Source organism: Molossus molossus, unplaced genomic scaffold (genome assembly GCF_014108415.1).
Source record: "Molossus molossus isolate mMolMol1 unplaced genomic scaffold, mMolMol1.p scaffold_m16_p_1, whole genome shotgun sequence".
NCBI classification, from domain to species: Eukaryota; Metazoa; Chordata; class Mammalia; order Chiroptera; family Molossidae; genus Molossus; species Molossus molossus.
In genome coordinates this window covers 240,696,001-240,717,712 of record NW_023425344.1, presented here as the reverse complement: position 1 = coordinate 240,717,712, position 21,712 = coordinate 240,696,001, and the positions used below count along the sequence as shown (strand labels likewise).

General features: G+C 50.3%; 1 protein-coding gene across 8 annotated transcripts in view; it reads left to right on the top strand.

The window, feature by feature from the left end:
* The window catches only part of TTC7B (tetratricopeptide repeat domain 7B), a 236,332-nt gene that overhangs the window by 171,345 nt on the left and 43,275 nt on the right, over positions 1-21,712 (top strand). For all 8 annotated transcript variants that reach the window (XM_036264184.1, XM_036264171.1, XM_036264191.1 and 5 more), the window contains 2 exons: positions 731-847; positions 7,924-8,021. In XM_036264184.1, coding sequence (XP_036120077.1) covers positions 731-847; positions 7,924-8,021 — 215 coding nt within the window. The remainder of the gene's footprint in view (positions 1-730; positions 848-7,923; positions 8,022-21,712) is intronic.

Sequence of the window (21,712 nt, the reverse complement as noted above, 5' to 3'; positions counted from 1 at the left end):
ACCAAGAGGTCACCAGTTAGATTCCTGGCCAGAACACATGCCCAGGTTGTGGGCCTGATCCCCAGTGGGGGGCATGCAGGAGGCCGTCAGTCGATGTTCTCTCTCATTGTGTTTCTGTGTTTCTCTCCCTTTTCCTTCCTCTCTCTCTCAAAATCAATAAAGGAAAAAATAATTTTTTTTGAAATAGGGAAGAGATAGTGGTTAGGAGGAAGTTGGTGAAGTCCTCGCCCCTGAATAGCAGGGCTGGGGAAGAGCAGAGGGGGAGGGAGTAGGCCAGATGCCCCTCCGCATGTCCCTCCGACTCAGGCTTTCGGAAGCTCGTGAGACCTGCTCACCTTCACAAGGTGAGGATCATTGTGGAAGACTATTTGTAGATATTCACATCAACGGGGTCACTTCTGCTGTGTAACTTTGTAGATAAGTCAAGATTAGCTTTTAATGAATTTTCGAAGTTCTGTAGACGAATTGGTTTTGTTCTTAAAAGGCATGTTTGTGATGAAGCCCTGTGTCCTGAGTAAGAGGAGCCACTCTGATGCCTGTCGCCTGACCACGAAGGGTCATGTGCCTGCACGCGCCTCAGCGTGACACCAGGCAAAGCCCCCTTTGAACTGAGAGCTGCCGGGCTGCCCTTGGTGGGTGAAGCCCTCGGGCACCCATTCCAGAGTGAGTCCCCGCCAGGCCACTCCCTTGGTGTCAGCTTTGTTGTTTTCTCCCCTTGTCTCCCCACCAGACTGCTGTTTTCCAAAGTGAAGTTGGAGTCGCTGTGCCGCGGCCCGGATGAGGCGCTTCTCACGTGCAAGCACATGTTACAAATATGGAAATCCTGCTACAACCTAACCAATCCCAGGTGAGAGCCCGCAGTGCCTGTTCCGTGTGGTCTTTGCATGGGTCCTTACTGTCAGTGCCCTCTGATTGGCACTTAGCAGGCATCACCTGTCACCCTGTGCCCTTCTAGGACCCCAGACACAGCAGACAATAGTGGGGGGAGCCTCCCCTCACTATGTTCCATCTTCAAGGGGATTTTCTCCCAATGGCTGGTGAAGTCACCAAATCATGGGGTTTTTTGCATTTGCTGCCACAGTGACCCAGTAGGCTCAGTTCATGAATGAAGACTCTCTGATGGTTTATGGGTAGGCTGGTCAATAATATATTCCATATTGGATTCTTCCAGTAATGTTTAAAAGACCTACATAGCCCGGCTGGTGTGGCTCAGTGGTTGAGCGTCAATCCATCCACCAAGAGGTCACCAGTTCGAGTTCCAGTCAGGGCACGTGCCCAGGTTGTGGGCCCGATCCCCAGTGGGGGGCATGCAGGAGGCGGCCAGTCGATGTTCTCGCTCATATATGTTTCTCTCTCTCCCTTTCTCTTCTGTTCTCTCTAAAAATTAATAAAGAAAAAATTATTTAAAAATAAATAAATAAAAGACCTGCATAGCCCAGCCGATGTGGCTCAGGGCATTGAATATCATCCCATGGACTGAGAAGTCCCGGTCTGATCCCTGGTCAGGGCACATGCCCAGGTTTCAGGCTCGATCCCCAGAGGGGGACGTGCAGGAGGCAGCTGATCAATGTTTCTCTCTCACATTAATCTTTCTCTCTCTCTCTCCCTTCCTTTCTCTCTAAAAAATCAATAAAAATGTATTTTAAAAAACAAATAAGTAATGACCTGCATAGACAACAGGTCACACCCTACCAAGGAGAGTAGAATTTGCTATTGGCATGATAGTGTTCTTTTCACAAAGTTAAAATCATGACTCAAACAGAAATTAAGCATCAAAGGATTGATTTACCTCATTAGCTAAAGAGGGAACCAGTAAAATTATTAAGGCCCATTCAAAGAAGAATTTGAAAAATAGAGATGCTGAAATGAATTTGCAAATACATGCAAAAACAATAGGAAACAAAATACATTGTTTGGGGTTATCTTTTCTACAAGGTGGAAATCGATCGGATCTCGGCCAGATGAAATTCTGTGCCTTACTGTCGGCTTGCTTCAGGCTAACTGCCCTGCAGAGCTGTGCAGAGGCCTGGTCGGTCCGGTCAGTGCCAGGGCCCACCCCACAGAGGGGGATAATCTGGGGACCTGCATGCCGCTGAGAGACACCTGATGACCTGCTGCAGCCGTGTTCAAGCCTGGGCAGTTTTCCCGCTGTGTGTTCAGGTTACCGCGTGTGCCCTGGCCCATCCAGGAAGTAATGTAATAAACGGGTGCAATGACTCCAGTGAATTCAGACAACTGCCCACGCATTCAGAACATTTTTCGAGCTCATGGCAAGGTGTATGGGCAGCCCACATTATGCTCTTAAAAGTCAGGGGCCTAAAAATAGATAAAACTCAAATGGTGAATGCGTCCTAAGGGTGTGGCTTGCCCAGCCTGGCCCACGGGGCCGGCAGGCGGGCTGTGGCGGGGGAGAGGAAAGGCAGGATGGGCAGTAGGGAGCAGCAGCGTCCAGAGGAGGTTCCATGGGGCTATTTTGTTTGACAGAAGTTTCTGTGGGTTAAAAAAAGGTCAAGGTCAGGGCCCTGATAAGGGGCTGAGTCCTTTGGAACTGAAATTAACAGACGTGACCAGGCCCCAAGGCAGTGCAGCTAGGAGGGAGGGGGCTCATTCTGGAAAGCCACGCGACCCCCTGCAGAGCCGGGGTGCAGGACTCTCCCTGCGTAACCGTAGCCTGCGTGCATCCCTGTCATCCTCTTGATGAGAAGAGTATCTTCCCTTTTGTGGGTATGTTCTGAAAATAAAGATCATTTCAATTTCAGAAATATTCTCCTTTTCTAAGTCTAAGCAGAAGTAGAAAATGCTTATGTATATGTCCCTGATGCCCCTCACTCCTGGCCTCGGAGAAGCAGCAGGTTCGGGGGACTCCGCCACGAGCCAGCGGACGGAGCCACTGCCCGGGCTGGCTGCTTCCTTCCCGCTGCAGCACGTCCCTCTGCCTGTGCCCCCTTTAGAACTGAGAAAATAGACCCATCAGCGTTCACGCTGCCAGTTTCCCTCAGTTCTCCACACCTCTCCCACCTCCCCACATTTCCTCCCACTTAGCAACCAAGAATACTGAATGCGAGGAGAAAAAATAGCAGAATTGGAAAGCTTTCTAAAGATACTTAACCAAATGCTGGGCTGTGTCCCTACTTCCTGTTTCCTGAAGGATCTCTCAGGGCTGCAGCAGGAGCACCCTGGCTCCAGGCACAGCCTGGATGGGGATGGGGCGGGTGGAGGGTCCCAGCCCAGAGCTGCTCCCTCCAGCTGCTCCTGCCTCCAGCTGCTCCAGAAGCCTGGGGCGGGGGTGGGGGGTGGGGGTAATCGAGCCCCTTATGAAGCAGCTTCCTCTTTTTTGTTTTTAACTTTATTTTCTCTGGGATATAAATAAATGTTTCTCCTGTAGCGCTTACCATTGTGCAAATTTAGACATCCTCCCAGAAGGGCCAGGGAAGACCTGCCCCGCACGAGAAGAGCACCAGGAGGGGAGGGCTGTGCCTGGACGAGGGACAGCTCGCTCTGCAGTTCTCCAGATAAGGGCAGCTCGGGCCCAGCAGCCTGCCCTCGGGTCACACGGCCTTTTAGAAAAGGGTGGAATCACATGAACAAGCGTGTGAGGAGTGTCCCTGCTTAAAAATCAAACTTAGCAGTGAGCGTCTGGGCCGGAGGCGGTTGGTTTCTACCTGGAGAAGGTCCACGCGGACTTCCTGGCTCAGGGCGCCCTTGTTTGGGAGCCTGAGCAGTGGCAGGGGTGGGGGTGCTGCCCGGCCTGCCAGGACGTCTCATGGCTCCCAGCTCACCCTGAGGTGGCACAGGCCTCCAGAGCACAGAGGAGGACATGGGCAGGAGCAGGGCCAGGCTTCGTGTTCTCTGCAGCTCGGTCCCCCACTTTCCTTCTGCTTGAGGAAGAGCTCTGTGAGCTGGTCCCCGAGCCGCCCCTTCGACAGCGTGCAGAGCACCTTCCACCTGCAGACTGAGTGTGTCTCTTGCTGTGAGCAAAGGGTGGGTGGCGTGCTCTCGCGTACATTTGACAAGGTGTCTGTCACTTCAGAAGCCTGGATGTATTCCCCTAGGTCTGCAGTTTCGCTTACAATTCGGGATAGAAATCAGTCTCGCGTTGTGTCTTCTCTCTCTTAGTCTCTAAGGGCGCCTCCACTTGTGCATTTTCACTCGGCCACTCCAGGCAGTGCGACCTCTGACCAGGGCCTCCCCGAGCGAGCCTCACACGCTTCAGCCGGGGGTGGCGGCTCCCTCCCCTGCCAGCGCTGTGCTAGGTTGTTCACACGGGATCTTCAGCCCCTGTGTCCTCAGCCCTGCAGGGTAACTGCTGTCCTTCCCATTTCCTAGAAGATAAAATGGAAGCTAACCGAGGCTAAATAACTTGCCCAAGTTCTGCCAGTGAAGTAAGTGGCAGAGCTACGAGATGAACCCAGGCCTGTCGAGCAAAGCTCCCTCCACCGGGCATTCTGCCTCTCTGAGTTGCAACCAATTTCTTTTTAAAAAAAAAATGTTTTGCCCTGGCTGGTTTGGCTCAGCAGTTAGAGTGTCAGCCTGCGGTCCAGAGAGACCCGGGTTCGGTTCCTGCTAAGGGCTTGTACCTCAGTTGCAGTTTGTCCCCAGCCCTGGTTGGGTCGTGGGGGTGGCAGCCACTCAATGTGTCCCTTTCACATCGATGTTTCTCTCTCTCTTTCTCTCTCTCTCTCCCACTCTATCTGAACAAAAAATGGAAAAATGTCCTTGGGTAAGGATAAAAAAAATAAAATGTTGAAAAATTAAAAAAAATATATATATATATATGTTTTGCCCTGGCCAGTTCGGCTCAGCAGTTGGAGCATTGGCCTGTGAACCAGAGAGTCCGGGTTCAGTTCCTACTAGGGGCACGTACCAAGAAAATAAAAATTAAAATTAAAAAATATGTTTTTATTGATTTTTTTAGAAAGAGAGGAAGGGAGAGGGAGAGAAACATCAACGTGAGAGAGACATCGATTGGTTGCCTCCTGTACGTACCTCGGGGACAGAACCCGCCACCTGGGCATGTGCCCTGAGCGGGAATCGAGTGGCGACCTCTGGTGCAGGGACGAAGGGGCGGGGGCACCCAGCAGGCCAGGCTCTGACTCCTGGTCCGCCGCCAGCTCACCCCTTGTTTCGCCCTGTGTGGCCATGAAAGCTGGAGCATTTCCAGGAGAACCTTCCCGTTTCCACCGAACTGTAACCATCACCGCACCTCACTCTACATGTTCAGTCCTAGCGGGGAACAGAAATTAGCTGGGGGTGCAAATGACCTCTCTGGATGTCTTCAGCTCTGTACCATGGATTTGGGGTTCCTTCCCGTTTTCTCTCCCGAGCCCTCTTTGGGCACCACCGACCGGGAGAGGTTCCTTCCCTTCCTGCCGTCTTCCCTGGGGGAGCTGCTGGCAGCCGAGGGCAGGCCGAGAGGATGCGCGGCAACTGGCTGTGAGGGGTCTGGGAGGTCCCGGGAGGTGTCCCAGCAGAAGTGCCCCCGAAAGAGAGGAAGGCAGCGTTCAGGCTTTCGTGAGAGATCCTGGCCAGAGTAAGGGAGTATGGCGGGGCCCTTGCCCCTTCTTCCACTTGCTGTGGGTCACAGGAAAGGCAAATCTTGATGGGTTAAACCTCTGCAGCCTATAAGTGAACGAAAAATTGCTTAATGCATCCAGCAAAATTCTCAATCACAACATTCGGAATAAAAACCAAAGCATGTCCATTTTGAATAGTTAGCTATGTGTATATGCTAAAAGGAACCAGGGAATGTAGCCGAACATAGTTTCTCAGCTGGTGGAGGGGAAACAGACTGTCATTGGCAGTGGGTGGAGTTCACAAGTGAAGATTTTGTTCAGTCGGGGCTTCTAACACTGGAAGGTGGAGGAGGAGGTCCTTGATCAGCTTCCCCAGCCCTGCCGTTGCCCCAGAAGGCTGGTGTTCTTCAGAAATCGGCCAGCCACATGAGCCTCACATGCCTGCTTGTAGGTATGTGTGTTTATAATGACACCTGGCACGTGCCTAGAAGTTATAACTCTTTTGACTCCTCCGCCTGGACAACCTCGGTTCAGCCTTACACAGTTCTGTGTCGGAGGACACTCCTTACCTTCTCCTGGGAGGAAAGGCACTGAGGCACAGGGAACAGGGCCTTGCCCAAAGTGACCTCCTTGTTGGGGACAGATGTAGGGACAGACCCCCGGGCGAGTCCCAGGACCCAGCACCCCTCGTGACAGCCAACCCCGTCCTCCGAAACTCAGTGAGGTAGAAAGCCAGCAGGGTTGTGGCTGAAACAAACATTTCTGAGCCACCTCCTGAGATGTGGTCCACTGAGAACCCAGGCCCCTCCTCTGCAATGCCAGCACCTCCTGGCGTGCCCTGGAATCCCCGAGGGGATGGAAATACACTCTATTTGAGATGACATCTTCTGATAAACTCCCTAAGTGGGGAGCCACTGCAATATTCAGATTTGGGGTAACATTTTTGTAATGTTGACATTAAAACCACATACATGAATAGACCAGTGCTAGAAATATTTCGTCAGTGATGTGTTTAATGAAACTGTGTGTATTTTGATGTTATCTTCTGCTCAGAGACATGTATTGTTTCTTAGTGGTGGAAATAACTAATAGAACAGTTTCCGAAAAACATGTACCCAGTGGTGTAAGTATAGGCTGCGGAATCCTCTGTACTGAGGCAAGTTTCCTTCTGTTTCCTGTGGATTTCTCTAACTCCATCACTTCATTTGGAAATTACAGCCTGCAAACTATATTAAGTTTCATACCAAATCTTGTTTGTACCACTTTTAGCAACAGCTGCAATGAGGAAGAAAATTGTGTTCCTTTATTGTAGAATTTGAACTTCTGAACAAAACAATATCACCTTAGAGCCCCAGATTGATTTACAAAAAAAAAAAAAAAAAAATGGATTCAAAGAATAACATTAAAGACTCAAAATTCAAGAGACAGATAAGTTTCTTTTTGGAGATTTTTTGATAGAATGTCGTGATAGCAGAAAAGAGAAGAATACAATTGTTTTTGCTTATAAGTTGCTTAGAATTAAAGAATCAAAAACAAGAGTCTGCATGAGCTCAGGTCCCTCAGCTGTGTGTCGTTCCGGTTACACCTGATAGAGTCTCCCCTGTAGGAGCAAGCTGGAGAGGGGATCCAGCACAGGAAGCAAACCCCTGAACCCCGCTGTGTCCCCTCCAGGCCCCCTCCCAGCTCAAGAACACTGGGGGAGGGGGGCTGTAGCTCCACCTGTGCCGCTACCAGCTCTGTGCGACCTCACACGTCCTTTCCCTCACCTGCTAACCGGGGATATCTGCACACACAATTCACCTTGCTCTGGGACACACACGAGGCCATGGTTGCCATGGTCCTTTGAAGAGCAGGGGCCAGGGGTTCTCGAATCCGGCTGTACATTAGAACCCTCTGCGGAGCTTTGAAAACTGTTGACTGCCCCGGAAATTCTGATGCCTCTGTTCTGGGGTGGGCCCTGGGCATCGGTGGTTTTTAGAAGTGCCCCCCGCGGCTTCCCGGGGCAGCACGGGCTCCGAAGCACTGGTGTGAGCACCCCAGTTCTCAGACAGTCCAGGAGAGCATGCATGGGCTTGAGTGCCAAGACTCAGCGTGCCAGTCAGATCCCCCTGTAAGGTGGATGACGAATGGGGCTGTTAGTTCTCATTTTTACATTTTATACTGACAAAGAAAGAGGCTAAAATTAGCCAGGATCTGTGGGTGTGGTTTAAGCTGTGTTTGTGACATTGACTGCTGAAAGCACTCCCAGTCGAGCTACAAGCAGGACGCTTTGCAACAGAGGAAAAGGTGCCCAAGAACATCAGAAACGCACCCAACATCGAAAACTGCCTTTTGGGAGTCGGTATTGGTTGATTCTGTTTCCTCCCACCCACCCTTCGAATGACTGACATTTCTAGCTGTTGTTTTGCAGTGATTCTGGACGAGGGAGCAGCCTCTTAGACAGAACCATTGCGGACAGACGACAGCTTAATACAATTACTTTGCCAGACTTCAGCGACCCGGAGACAGGTGAGAAGAAAGAGCCAGAGGGGACGGAATAGTGTCAACTCCAAGTGTGACGGGGTACCAAGATGACCAGATACTGGGGCTGGGGAAATAACTCATGCAAATTGGTTAAACTCTCAACCGAGGTGCATTTTCTGAAGTGTGTTCGCGGTGGGGGAAGTACTGTTACATGCCCAAAACAGCTCTGAAATCTCCCTATTTCCCCCCCCTTGCTCCTAGAGCCTAAAACCTGAAACTAAAAATAGATGGTTCCCCTCTCCATCAGGCTTCCTCTCTGCTTTTCTGTCTCTCCCTCTCATGTTCGACTTCAGACCTTGTGAAATCCAGGATCTGATTTCTGGGCAGTTGCACATACGAACACACACACATCCAGCACCAGACCCCGCAGGGAGGCTGGTGGTTCCGAGCTTCTGACTCCACTGTCCCCACGTGGAGGCCTGTGGCATTTAGCACCTCTGAGCACCTCTCTGCCACTGGCCTTGCCACGTTCGCCTAAGCACGGAGGAGGAACTATACCTCTGTAGTTTCCAGTACTCCAAACAAGCAGTTCTACCAGTAACACCGACTATACAGCAGCAATTTGGAGGACTCAACAGACCCACGAGAGATACAGAAATTCACTCCCCTTTGAGCCTCCAAGTCCGTTCCAGTGCATCAGTTGGAACCTGGTTCTGCTGCTCTTCCTGCTACCTGTGGGGGTCTGTGTGAAGGTTAGTCCCGATCTGGGTGTGCCTGGTCCCAACTCCTGACCCAGCCCAGAAAGCTAGGGAGCAGCCCCAAGGCGTGCACAGCCATCTCCGGGCGGGGAAAGGGCCCCAGGGAGGCAGCCATGGGCCTCCCAAGCCCACTGTCACAGCTGCCTGCAGACTGCGTCCCTGCACTAGGCTCCCTTTCACCAAATTTAAGACCCGCTTGAGAAGTCTGCCCCAGGGCCCTAGGTCAAAGGACACTGGGCCTTGGAAGCAGCTGAATTGCACACTGGTGTGCTTTAGTGCACCAGCAGGCGCAGACTGCCGAAGCCACTACCCAACCCCGGCGATGGCCCGACCCTGGATTGGCCAGCAGGCCGGGGTGGGTCCAGCCCTGCTGGAGGGACTCTGACCCTCCTCATTCTGGAATAGGAAGGTCGGGCTGTCATGACAAGTCACTGCGAGGTGAGGCTCGGGCGGGGAGAAGAGACGGAGGTGAAGTGTATCATGGCACCGGGCAGTTCCAGCTCATTCCGCTGCCCTGGCTGCCCAGGCTGCCGTCCTCCTTTCCCCTTCCCCAGGACCCTGGGAGACCCCTTACCTCCCCGGCTTGGACCTTCAGCTCCTCCAGCCTTTCCTCGTTCCTCAGCCAAATGCCACGTCACGTGGGACCCAGGGAGTGGCAGAAAATGAGTGAGGCCCTATTATCCGTTCTCTCACCCCTTGGCACCTTTCCCCTCAGGAGTCTCCGTCTTCAGGTGAAGGCCCAGGTGCCCCAGTGTCCAGGGAGGTGTGTCTGTGTGGCCCGGTGGGGGTCACTGCCCGCCTGGTCCTTAGTGGTGTTTATGCCCTGCTCTGTCACCCGCTCTGGGAGCCCAGGGGTCTGGGTGGCTGGTGCAGGTGCCCTTGAACACAGGAGAAAACCGCAGCTTCCCGGCCACTGGCCAGTGCCCGCTGCACTGTCGTCGTGCTGGCCACAGGAATCCCTCCAGGGCCCCTTCCCCGGCCGCCCCGCGCCCCACGTGGTAGGCCTGCACGCCACCAGTTAGTACCCGGAGGCCAGCGAGTCCGGGAATGGAGGCCGCGTGACGCCTCGTCCGTTGTGGTCATAGTGAGGGAAACGTTCTGAAATGATCACTGCAACCAGAGACTTAAACATCTTCACCCAGAGACGGGAAAGCTGCCTCCGTCTCCATGACAAAGCCCGCTGTTTGGAGGTCAGCGCGGCAGGGCCCGCGCTCTTCGGCGTGTGGGTGGCCTGTCTTGTGAGCCCACGGGTTTGAACCAGTCCGGGAGGCTCGCAGGGGAGGCTGCCCCCACCCGGCCTCCACCGGCCCTCCACCGGCCCCCTCCCGCCCTCCACGGGCCCCCACCCGCCTCCACCTGCACCCAACAGTGACCGTTTTCATTAGCTTCTCGTCCACTGCCCAGTGTTCCTCCCACGAATGAGCAGGGTCAGGTTCCCAGGTGCCCGCCATGCAGCTAGCACGCCCTGGGGAGCCGTCTCCATCCGCGGAGGGTCCTCCGCCCCCGCACAGGCGCGCCCCCGGCGCCCAGGCTGCCCGGTCCAGACTCGGCCGAGCTCGCCGTCCGGGCCACGCGCCTGTCCGGCTGTCAGCGCGAGGCGCTGGAGGAGCTGGTGATTCCGAGCACCCGCCGCAGCACTGCCCACGTAGGGAAGCCATCGGGCCACAGAGAAAAGGAGCTTGTCCGAGGGGAAAGGGTCCCGGACTGAGAAGTGACCCTGCGGTCAGCTCTGGTCTGAGGGAACCAGCCTGTCGGGCGACAGCACGCCCGCAGCGTTGGTCCAGGCCACAGCGGGGCTTCGCTGTTTTCCTAAAGCCCCCAACCGGGAGGGCACAGGCCTGCACCACAAGCACAGCTGGGCAGGGTCCGCATCGGCGAGGACACGGGGCCAAAGCCACGTGCCTTCCCGTCGTCATCCTGCCGCCCCTGCGCACGTCAACCCCTCTGTGAACCCACAGGCCCTCTTGAATCCCTCCTTCTTCTGTTCCAGAACTAAAATTCATTTCCTATTCATTTTTTATTTTCTCTTGGGGTAAATACTCAAATACACCAAACTACAGATACAATATGATGAATCCCCATGTCCCTACTGCCAGCCTTCAGCAGTTAGGGTTCCTTTCCCGCCCATCTCTCCTGTCCCACACTTCGTTTTTGTAGAGTTTCAAAGCAAATTCCAAACATGATGTTTCACCTGTTAAAATTTTAGTACATATGTCAGATAAGAACCTTTAAAAAAAAATGTTACCACAGTACCATTATTATACACCTGGGTCTTTATCCAGGACGGGCTCGGTGTCCTTGACTTTGGAAGTGGTGACTCAGTCGGAACAGGGCTCCACCTCTGAAACTGTCCGTTTGCAGGTCGGTGGTCACACAGGGTGAGCCCATGTCTCGGCGCTTTGACTGGCCGAGTCCACTGTGGTGACCGAGTGGATGCTGGTTTTATTAAATGGATGTGGCAAACTGAAAAGGCCCCCCTTAAAGTACGTGATTTCCCTTCTAATGTCACCTCTCTCTCCTCCCCCCACCTCTGTCACTGAAAAAGAGGAATCAGTGGGGTGGCCGTCAGAACTTTGAAGCTGTGACTCTTTTTTTCTTTGGAACACATTGGTGGTTCCTTAAATAGGGGATGAAAAACAGTTTCTTTGTCCCTTTGGCCTCCAAACAGGATGCAGAGTAAGGGGATTTGTCTTTACTGTAACCAGACACCGGTCCAAAGCAAAATAATTCTTTTAATTTGAAAATCTGATTCATTTTGTGAACTGTCACTGTGGTGGTCTCCCCAGGGCTGTGTCCCCCCGCTGTGAGGCATGAAGGTGGCAGTCCCAGCTTCCTTTCAAGAACCAGCACAGCCACCCACGGGCCAGCGTAGAAAGCTTAGCACTCCGCTGCCATGATGCTGGGACCCTGACATGTCATTGCACCTCAGTATCGGCACCTAGGAAAACACAGACACACTCCGTTTGCCTTTCATCAAAAAACCGGATCTAGGAAGAGCCCAGTTCTAACCCTTTTCAATCGAAAGGCAAAGACATTCCTCTAGGACCTCTGGGTGTTGCAGGTTAAAGATGTGTTGTTTTCAGTGGATCATATTGCTGAATCGGTGCCCAGGTAAACCCGAGTTATTTTTATTCCACGCTGTTATTGCCGAACATGTAAATAACCAATGGGAAACAACACATTGTTTCCTTCGAAAAGCACTTGTGTTCTATTGTCGGGTAGAGGAATGACTATGTATCACATGACCTCATTTTCTTTGCAGCTTATGTGAGTATATGAAAATTCAGTTTATTTTTCCTTTCTGTTTCTAAAGTGTTTTTGCTTTGATCCTTTTGTTTTTGTTTTGTTTTTTTTTGTCTTTCACTTTTTTAGTGTCAGATTCCTCCTCCTCCTCCTCTTCTCTTTCAAGAACCGAATCTCCTCTCCACCTGTTTGTGTCTTCTCATCTCCATTGTCATCCCAAACCCGATACCTTTGTGTGGCCCCCAGCAGCTCATTCGTTCAGTGGCCCAGGTCCCCGCCAGGAACACTCTCGGTGTAAACACGGTTTATGGCTTTTCCTTTCTTGTTAGATCTGCTTCATTTGCCTGGTATTTCATTTTCTGATAATCTTCCTAACTGATAAGCTGGATTGGAAACTTCATCAAATTTATCTGAGAGAAAAATCTCGCTAATTGGAAAATCCAAAAGCCATTTGGGGCAGAAGGAGATGCTGGTGCCCAAGTCCCAGCCTTCTCTTTGAAAAATAAAGGAAACCCATTCTGAGCAGGATAAACAGCTTTCCGAGAATGTTATTTGTAGCTCTCAGGTTCTTCTGTGCTTCCTTGGAGTAGGTATAAATGCATTCAAGTTCTCGTTTTTTTAAAAAGCAATTAGAACAATCGGCAAATAATTTATTCTGTATCTTTCTGGTTTTCAGTTTAGAAATTAATTCAACCAGTATGTAATAATCAAGCTAGTTCTCTAAAGATATTGGTCATGCCCTTTACTGTGCGTGAAGATCACACGCAGAGCGCTGAAAACTGTCGATTAGACTTCCTGGGCCCGACCCCAGGGTTTATAATCCAGTACGCCTGAGGCTGGGCCCGGGAATCTGCATTTTTTAAATACTCCCTTATGATTCCAGGGCCAGTGGGTTACGCACTGCATTTTGAAAAACAATGCTATACATTATTTTTGATTTTCAAGGAAGAAAAATGTAGGGTTTATGTCATGAAACTATGCAGAAAAATTGAGCAGATTTTTAATCTAATCTTGCTTTTAAATAATATGGAAATTTGCCCTGGCCAGTTTGGCTCAGCGGTTAGAACGTCAGCCTGCAGTCCAGAGAGACCTGGGTTCAGTTTCCGCTAAGGGCACGTACCGCGGTTGCAGTTTGTCCCCAGCCCTGGTTGGTCTTGCAGGTGGCAGCCACTCGATGTGTCCTTTTCACGTAGATGTTTCTCTTTCTCTTCCTCTCTCTCCCTCCCACTCTATCTGAACAAAAAATGGAAAAATGTCCTCAAGTGAGCATTAAAAAATAATAATAATATGGAAATTTGCAAGTCTGTTTTAGGGTGTCCAGGAACTTGTTAATGAAAAAAAAGCCTGCATTAAAATAAAATTCTGGTTGATAAAGTCCTTAAATGGGACCTAAATGTGAATCTCACCAGGAGAGTCTACCCTTGTTTTTGTAGACTCATTTATTTAATGTTCACTTTACCAACAGTGCCAGAAAAATTAATCTCTATATCCATGATTTATAAGGGCTCATCCTTGTTCCAAATGCACGGTTGTATGCTGAAAAAAAAAGCTCATAAAGGGAACTCTTGCCAGAAAAAAACTGCTTTCTCTAACATGCTCATCTTTTGGATGGCTAGCTAGCCTGATGTGTCACACACACACGCACACGCACGTGCACACACACACATGCACGCATGCACACACACACACACACACACACACACATAGTTGGGACATAACTAAGGCTATCAACTAAAAGAAATCGTCCAGACCAAGAGGCACCCTGACTTTACTTGTCTGCATACCACGTCTTGAACCTTGCTTGAATGACGATCCCAGTTTTATGAAATGGAAGACGAAGATAATGCTTATAAACTGTTTATGTTGTTTTTAATTCCCTTCTTAAAACAGATCCCCCCTCCCCTAAAACAATACCTAGGGGCAGCTTCCAACTTTAGGTTTTCCATAAAAATTGTTTCTTACATTGACTTTTGCCCAGTTTTTTGGGTCATAAAATGGGATCTCGCTGTTCCAAGATACCTGAGTCATGTTCCCTCTGCACCGCTCACTCTGGTTTGGACAACGAACCCAGCGACGTCCTCACCCTGCTGGTATTTATCGCTGTGCATCCCAAGGACCCTGTGTTCCCTCCAACCTGTAAGATCAAAGTCCTGATTCATCCAGGGAGGCATTTATATCCGATGAATTAGTAAAATGTTAGGGTGAGGAGCACCCACTGGGCTTTCTGCTGAACATACATGTCCCAAGCAGTGCTCAGTTGTTTGGTGTTTTTGTTTGTTTGTTTTTTTATTGTTTTTTGGTGAAGCTGTGACTCATCGTCTGTCCTGAGGAAGCACCTAGCTAGGAACCAGGCGTTGGCACTGGGACTGAAGCGCGCTCCTTCCCTCCCAGAGACACATTTCGCCGGGGAAGAGGGAAGCACGCCGCACGTTCGTGGAGAGCGTAGAATTTCCCGACTAAAATCGTTATGAATTTGAATCCCAAGTCTTTTCTTAGGACAGACAGCCACGACCTGAAGTTTTATGAATTTCTCCCTCCAACCCTTTGACTTCATAGAAATGAAAACTAGCCAAACCCTACAAACTCTTGGAATCATAATCAGGGTTAATGTGTGGAAAGATCTGAAAACCGCTTGTTTGATTATTTTTCCCTTCCCTTTGGAATTTCCTGCCCTGGAAACAAAACACGTTACATGAATTGGTCAGCTTTCCGGTGCCGGGCGAGCACTGGAACGCACCGGGGAATGCCCAGTTGGCTTTTCTTTGGTTTAAAAAAAAAAATCATTGTTAGTGGGAAAATATGTGTCATTCTTGAATTGAAATCCGATTCCAGACAGCCAGACTTACAGTTGGAAGGTTATTAGAGCTCTATTTGCTTTTGTAGCCTTAATTTTGATTTTTCAAATGTTGTGTTTCTTGGTTTTAATTTTTGGTTTGATTTGTTGTTCCAAGGCAACTCTCCAGAAGTATACTTTCATGGTTTTCCCTCCCTTTTTTCAGTTAGTAAGTAGTTCACCAATCTATTAACCTTTCTGAGGGTCTCAGAACCACGCTTCCCCCCTCATGGAATGTGTGTGGTGGTTGCTGGTTGTTGACTGTTGAGATGGTGTGGACATCGAGCTGCCCCCCGCTTGCCCACTTCGCCACCCGGGGCTCATCTCTCCTGAGAGTCTAATGCTTCCACCGCAGTTTGGCTTTAAATACACTGCGGAGGCAGTACTTGTCTGGGAAGGACTACAGAGAAGGCATTGCAGGAAAAATGCCCGAGCAAGGGTGCGCAGTCAAAAGGTCAGCAGCCCCACTGGTGCTGATCAGAAGTGTGACACCCAGTGTCCCCAGTGCAGGCCATTTGTAAATTTTGGGTAGAGGGAACCAGTTAAATCTTGAAATTCCTTTTCAGTTCAACCATTATTGGTACATAGAAGAGCAATTCTAATAATCTTCCTAAAATAAGCAAAACCGATATCATAAAACTTAAACCACATCTGCCAAAATTTAAAGGAGACAAAGCAATTCCTTGGGTTTAGAACTAGTGTTTTAGGTGGTATTCCTTTAAGGCATTTGTGAATTATTATATTTTCCAAAGACTGTTTCTTAGACCACTGGTTCTCCCTGGTCAAATATTTTTGGAGACTCACAGTTCACATTAGCACATTAAAGGCTCTGAAAAGTCCTGCAATTTAAAAAAAAAGAAATTGAAGACTTTCTTAACTTTGACCCAGTGTTCCCAACCTGATTTCATCATTTTTTCCACCCTGTGGAATCACTGTTCCAGGGACTGCATCTTGGGAAATGCTAATGTATATGGTGATCTATCTAGTACATTTGAGATCTGAGTGTTTACTGCTTATGGCAAATAACCCCTCAGGGAGTTGATTTTTCCTCTGAAATCTAGCTCAGCCTCCATGTGACTTCATTTTGTTTTAAAAGTCCATAACAGAAAACAAATGTTTGGTATTATCCTCACATTAGGGTTCTTCGGGGACAAAGGGGAGTTCAGTGCCAGGGTCCCTTCAATATTAGGCTCCTCAGATACATGAACAAGGTTTGATTTTTTAGAAAATGCATTTACATTTAAATCTTCAAGCATCCCTTAGTAGTTAAAGTGAGGCTTCATTTTTGTTTTTTTTTAGTGTTGATGTAGTTATACAAGAGACTCGTATTTTCTACTTTCCGTAGAAACAGCTTCAGCTCTCTCAAAGGTCAAAATATCGGGGTTCAAGGGTCAGTTCTGCAGAGGAACCCAGGCAACTAAGTCAGTCTCCCTGGAACTTAGTTTCCTCTTCTGTAAAGATGGCAGTCTACTAATTCTATCCACACATGCCCGTGTGGTTTGCCAGAGGCTGGTCCTGATTCCAAGCCTCAGTCGGGTGCCCTTCTCCCCTACCTGCAGCCCAGGCAGGTGTGGCTCCAGAGCTGTCTCTGCACTGCCCGCTGCCTGTCCCTTTTTAGGCTTCTGGACCCTTGGCATCCCTGCTCTTAAGTTCCCTAGCAGTCATCATTTTGGAGGAAAATGGGTGTTGATGTTTTCTTCTCTCTAGAATGTGTGCTAAAATCAAGAATGCCCACTTGGGTTCTTGGCTCCGCTTTTCATATTACGGATTCTGGTGAATCTGCTGATCTCTTTAGAAATGTGTAGCCAGGAGGAGAGAATAAACAGATTAATGGAAAAACACACCCCTCCAATGAAATAGGGTTGAGAAATAAATTCAAGGTAATAGATTTTTCTCTTTCTGTTATGGCTAGCATTTTATTATTGACTTTGCATTTTTTTAGCATTCAAAATGTGTATCATGATCAGAAAGTAACTAGTTAGGTGGTATATTTCACCCTCTGCTCCTGCCTAATAGAATAAAGTAGCTTTTTAAAAAATCTATGTATGAAAAAGTTACTCTGTGGCTGACCCCACTGCACTGGAGGGGTGGCCATTTTAAAAGTTCAATCTTAATGATTCAAATATTTTGAATGATTTTCTTGCTATTTTAATTAAATGAAAGTCTCCTTCATTAGTTCTGGGGTGTCTCTCTAAACAAGACTGAATGAAGTTTTAAGCGAATGACAAGTCAATGATATATGGCTCTCAGGTAGAAGCTGAGAAGTATGTGCCCAGCAATTAGACTATCGCCCACACCTGGGTGGCTGTCCCCATTTGCTGCATTCAGAGGGAAACATAGCCTTCCCCAGGCAGAAGGGCACTTTGACCCAGAGACACAGCCCCTGTGCACGGGGCAGGTTTCCATGGAGATGGGGGCATCTGCCCGGTGTGGTCCTCCAGCAGGTACTGTCTCCAGCCCAGGGCCACGAGCGGCCCCCTGACAGCTGGCATCACCCTGCATGCATGGGATGGCATCCCTCCACGCTTCTTGTGACCGCCTGGCCCTGCCAGCACCTCCAGCAGCCTGCTGGAGCACCCCCGCATGCCCGCTGGCGACCACACACCCCAACCTCTCCCTGCCTAGTGCGATCATTCCCTAAAGCTTTTCCCGGGAGGAGCCTTCTCTTTCAGAAGACATGTTTTGTCAGGTTTAAACTGTGCTTGATAATTGTGTTCAAGTCACTGGGGAATTGTGGTCTTCTCCGGGGACCGTGGGTTTGGCTGTCCTGATTGACTTGGCTGTCTTCGTCTCTCTTCCACTCAGTGAAACAGGACAGGGTCTAGTCAGATGGTGACCAAGTTTACTGGTCAGAGGGACCCACAGCAAGAAGCCTCATAGTGGGAATTGGGGAGGACCAGGCAGTTGTCCCCAAAGCCACTACAGTCCCACGTCCCCATTGCATTAGTCGACATGCTACAGAGGGGGAGGTGGCCACCTTCGGAATTGGAAACGTGGAAGGGAAGTCTGTGACAGTGCCCTTCCAGGCGGCCACCACCCCGGCCCCTCCTCAGACAGACAGGGCTGCTCCAGCAAGGACGGGAACCTACCTCACACCCACCAGTGGTGGGGATGGACCAAAATGTTTAATGCTTTTTAAAGGTACAGAGAAAATACACCTAACCTGAGGGTTAGGTGAGTGGGGACTCTGTCTCTCCTTCCCCTTCAGAAACAGAGCTATTGCCACCTCCCTGCACCCCAAGGACACCCTGGTTCTTAGTGCTCAGGTGGCAGGGCGAGAGGGTCACCTGCTGCCGGCCGTCTGCAGTATTGAACTAATTTGCTTCCAAACCCTGTCTCAAGAAACAGAAATTCTTCTCCTGCTGAAATGGAAAACATTTAAATACAGCTCTCTGGCAGATTGCTTAGTCATTCCGGTGGCTGCGTAGTCGTCGGGGTCTTTAAGAGGTGAACTGCTGCCTTTCTTCCTTCTCATTTGAATAGTTTTGGGGACACAGCTTCTAGGAACTGGAAGCTGAAGAAAGTCTATTGACAGATAACTTTGAATCACTTCAGGGCCGAGGGAAAATAAATACAGAGATTCGTGAGCAGCAGGTGATTCCGTGCCCATTGCTGGCACAGCTCTGCGTCTTACCAACGTGGGGAGGGCAGGTAGCTGCGGTGGCACCAGGCAGAGAGCATGTGGGTGACGGGCAGAGAGAGAGGATGTGGGTGGGGCCACATGCTCCATCATGGTCCCATATTCATGCCCAGGAGGCTCCAAAGGTAATTCCGGGACCAGGAGGCAGAGAGCAGCCAGATCCCAGAGCACATGTGAGATATGTCTACTGGGATCTCTTTGGCAGAGGATTTTTTTCCAACATGTAATTTCACAGTTGTCCCTTTTTCTGGACCGTGACGCTTGCCTGTCACTCGGTGGGTGGGGATCCATCTGAGATCAAGTGTATCTTCTACGTGCCATGCAGACAGGAGGGGAGAGGGAAGGTGGACATCCTTCAGACTGCAGCCACTTAATGCCACCAGGACAGTCCAGAGGCAGCTGGAGTAGAAAGATGTGCCATGTGTTCAGTGACCCTGCTTGTGAAAATACTGGGTTATGGGACATAACCAAGCCACGTCCCTTGTCATGCCTTTGGCCTAACAAGATGATGGGCTCTGAGACCCCTTGGAATGATGACTTGGAAAGGGGCCGCACGGCTCGTGCGTGTGCCGCACCCGAGGGCTGTGAAGGAAGCCGGGTGCAATGCGCTTTGGAAAGGACTCTGAAGAGGCTTCAGCCGCGAATGCAGTTTGAGCGCCTGTTCCCAGCGTCCTACCTGAGACAGGGTTTCTCAACAGGCTTTGGCATATGACAGGAGCATGGGTCAGAGATCCTCGGGAGGGTCCCGAGCTTGACGCACAGCTTCCTGAGCTCAGCGGCCTTGGTTCCTGGTGCTCTTGGCCCGTGGGGAACTGCGTCTGCCCCACAGTTCCTGGGTCCTCGCCTTTCCCCCGCCGCACCCACACCCACCCCGCGCTCCAAAGGGGCCCGATGAAACCCTGGGTGCGGGGATCAGAGCAGTGAAGCGGCACTCTGCCTTTGTATCAGGTGTCCGAGATAACATTTCCTCCGGGCATCGAGGTGAGGGAGGGCAAGGCAGTGGCCTTGGGAACACAGATCTCCTCAGCTGCCTGGCCTCTGGTGCCCCCTGGACCATTCGGGCAACCAGGTCACAGAACCTGGGCCGCTTTCAGGGCATGCTCTGCCTGCAGCCACTCGGTCCTGTGGCTGAGGAGCTGGCTGGAGCACAGCAGCGGCTCAGCCCTGGGGCTGCACGGCGACAGCCCCTCCCCCGTGGCCGAGGACAAGGCGCACAGCAGCCGGGCGCTGCCCTGGCCTACCTGTCGGGCCTGGCTGTTTGTAGCTTATTTCTCCAGCCTCCGAGTTCCTTTTAGAAATAATGTCCTACATTCTTCCCTCCGATCCCTTTTCCAAGCCTCGATCTGTAAGCTCCCCTTAGGGTAACAATCCTCCTCACCCCACAGTACGCTGCAGGAATACTTGTGCTTTGGTGAGAAAGAAAAGGGTTGCTTAAAAATATGTAGGTTAGGCGAGCGTTTCTCGTTGCCGTGCATAAATCAGAATCCAGTACCTTTTTGGCATGAACCATTTCAGTCCCATGAAACAGTAAGACACAAGCTGTTTCGATCATATTTTGATCGTATTTTTAATCAGATATATTCTTTCTGATTCATAATGATGTTTAGCCCTCCCCCCCCCCCAAAATTCTAATCCAATGGGAGAATTTGATTTATTGTGTCATTGCCAGGAACAGTAGGTATTAACTATTAAATAATTTTACCATTATTGTTAGTCCTCTGCTATTATCAGTAAATATCTAAATGCTCTAACATCCACCCCTAGCTCAGAACACGAAGGGTCTCTGCCCTTGTGACGTGTATAAAAAGGGATCGGCTAGGAAGGAAACAATTATTTCTGATAAGCCTCAGTTACACTCCATAATTAAAGGGGTTAGTTGCAGTAGAGATGGGAGGGGTCCCTAAATGAGGTGCAGGGTTTATGCGCAACCATCCTTCTTAGTCCAGGTTGCTGGACGCAATGACACTGAGCAGAGCATCAAAACAGAGGACCCCTCTTCCAAACTTCGCACAGAGATGTGTCTCCTGGCAGTACTCACTCATTCACACGTCCACTCCACAGGCACCTGCCACGAACCTGGCACTGGTAGCCCCTGACAACCCCGTAGTGGAAATGGTCCCTGTGCTCTGGAGTTGCCCACAGTCTAACAGGCGAGATGGTTACATCACCGTGAACATAAACCGGTGTGATGACAGCCCCGCGGGGTGTCACAGGAGCACTGAGGACCGAGGCTTCGCTTTCCCCAGGGCAGGGGTAGGAGAAGCAGAAGGCGCACGACAGCCCTCCTGGAGGAGGTGTTGCCCGCACTAGATTTAAAGGCTAGATTTGGAACCAGGCTAGTGTTTGAGTCCTGGTTTTGCCATCTGTTGGCTGCATGACTTTGGGTAAATTACATAACCTCATTGAATCTCAATTTTGTCTCAAAGAATCGCTTAGAGATTAAATGAGATAATACATACGAAGTGCTAATCACAGTGCCTGAAATATGGAATGTTCTCCAAAACTGATAGCCGCCACCACCACCATCACGCGCCAGACCTCCTTCGCAGTGAGACGTTTTCGTGAGAAGGATTCATCATTGAGTGGTGGATAGCCACCACGAAGGAGGGAACTTTGGCAGAAGCTCTGATTAGTTCATCTGTGGTCCAAACGCACAAAACAGTTCATCCGAAAAGCAAAACGAGCCCCAAAGTCATTAAGTTCTTGTAGCAAAGAAGCCACAGAACCTGGTGGGAAATTTGCAGAACTCTTCCAGAAGAGTAGTTTATTGTTACATTGAAATGGATTAATGGCTAAATAAACATATTTCAGTTCCGATCTCTAATGTAGTAATACCAATAGTTATAACCCATGTAAACAATATCTCTCTAGGGGTCCCCACAACTCTTCAGAGTCTCAAGGGAGTGTGAGACCAGGACGCCCGGGAAGCTCTGTGGCCGACGGGAGCGCTGGGAGCAGCAGGGCCCAGGCTGGTCGGAGTGTGTGGGGTACGCCTTCGAGCTGGGCGTGGCTGGACAGGGTAGCATCTGCCCTTGTCTCTCCAGGTCAGGGGACCTCAGTCTCAGCTGCACCTTGGAATCACTTGGGTGGTTAACAAATAGACGCCTGGCCCCACCCCTAGAGCTAATGATTTCTTGGCCTGGGATGCATCTACGGATCATGATCCTTAAATCCCCAAGTCATTCCGAGGCGAAGCCGAGGCCGAGAACCACTTGTTCAAGAGAGGAGAGGTAAGCCAGCTGAGTAACGGCAGGACACAGCA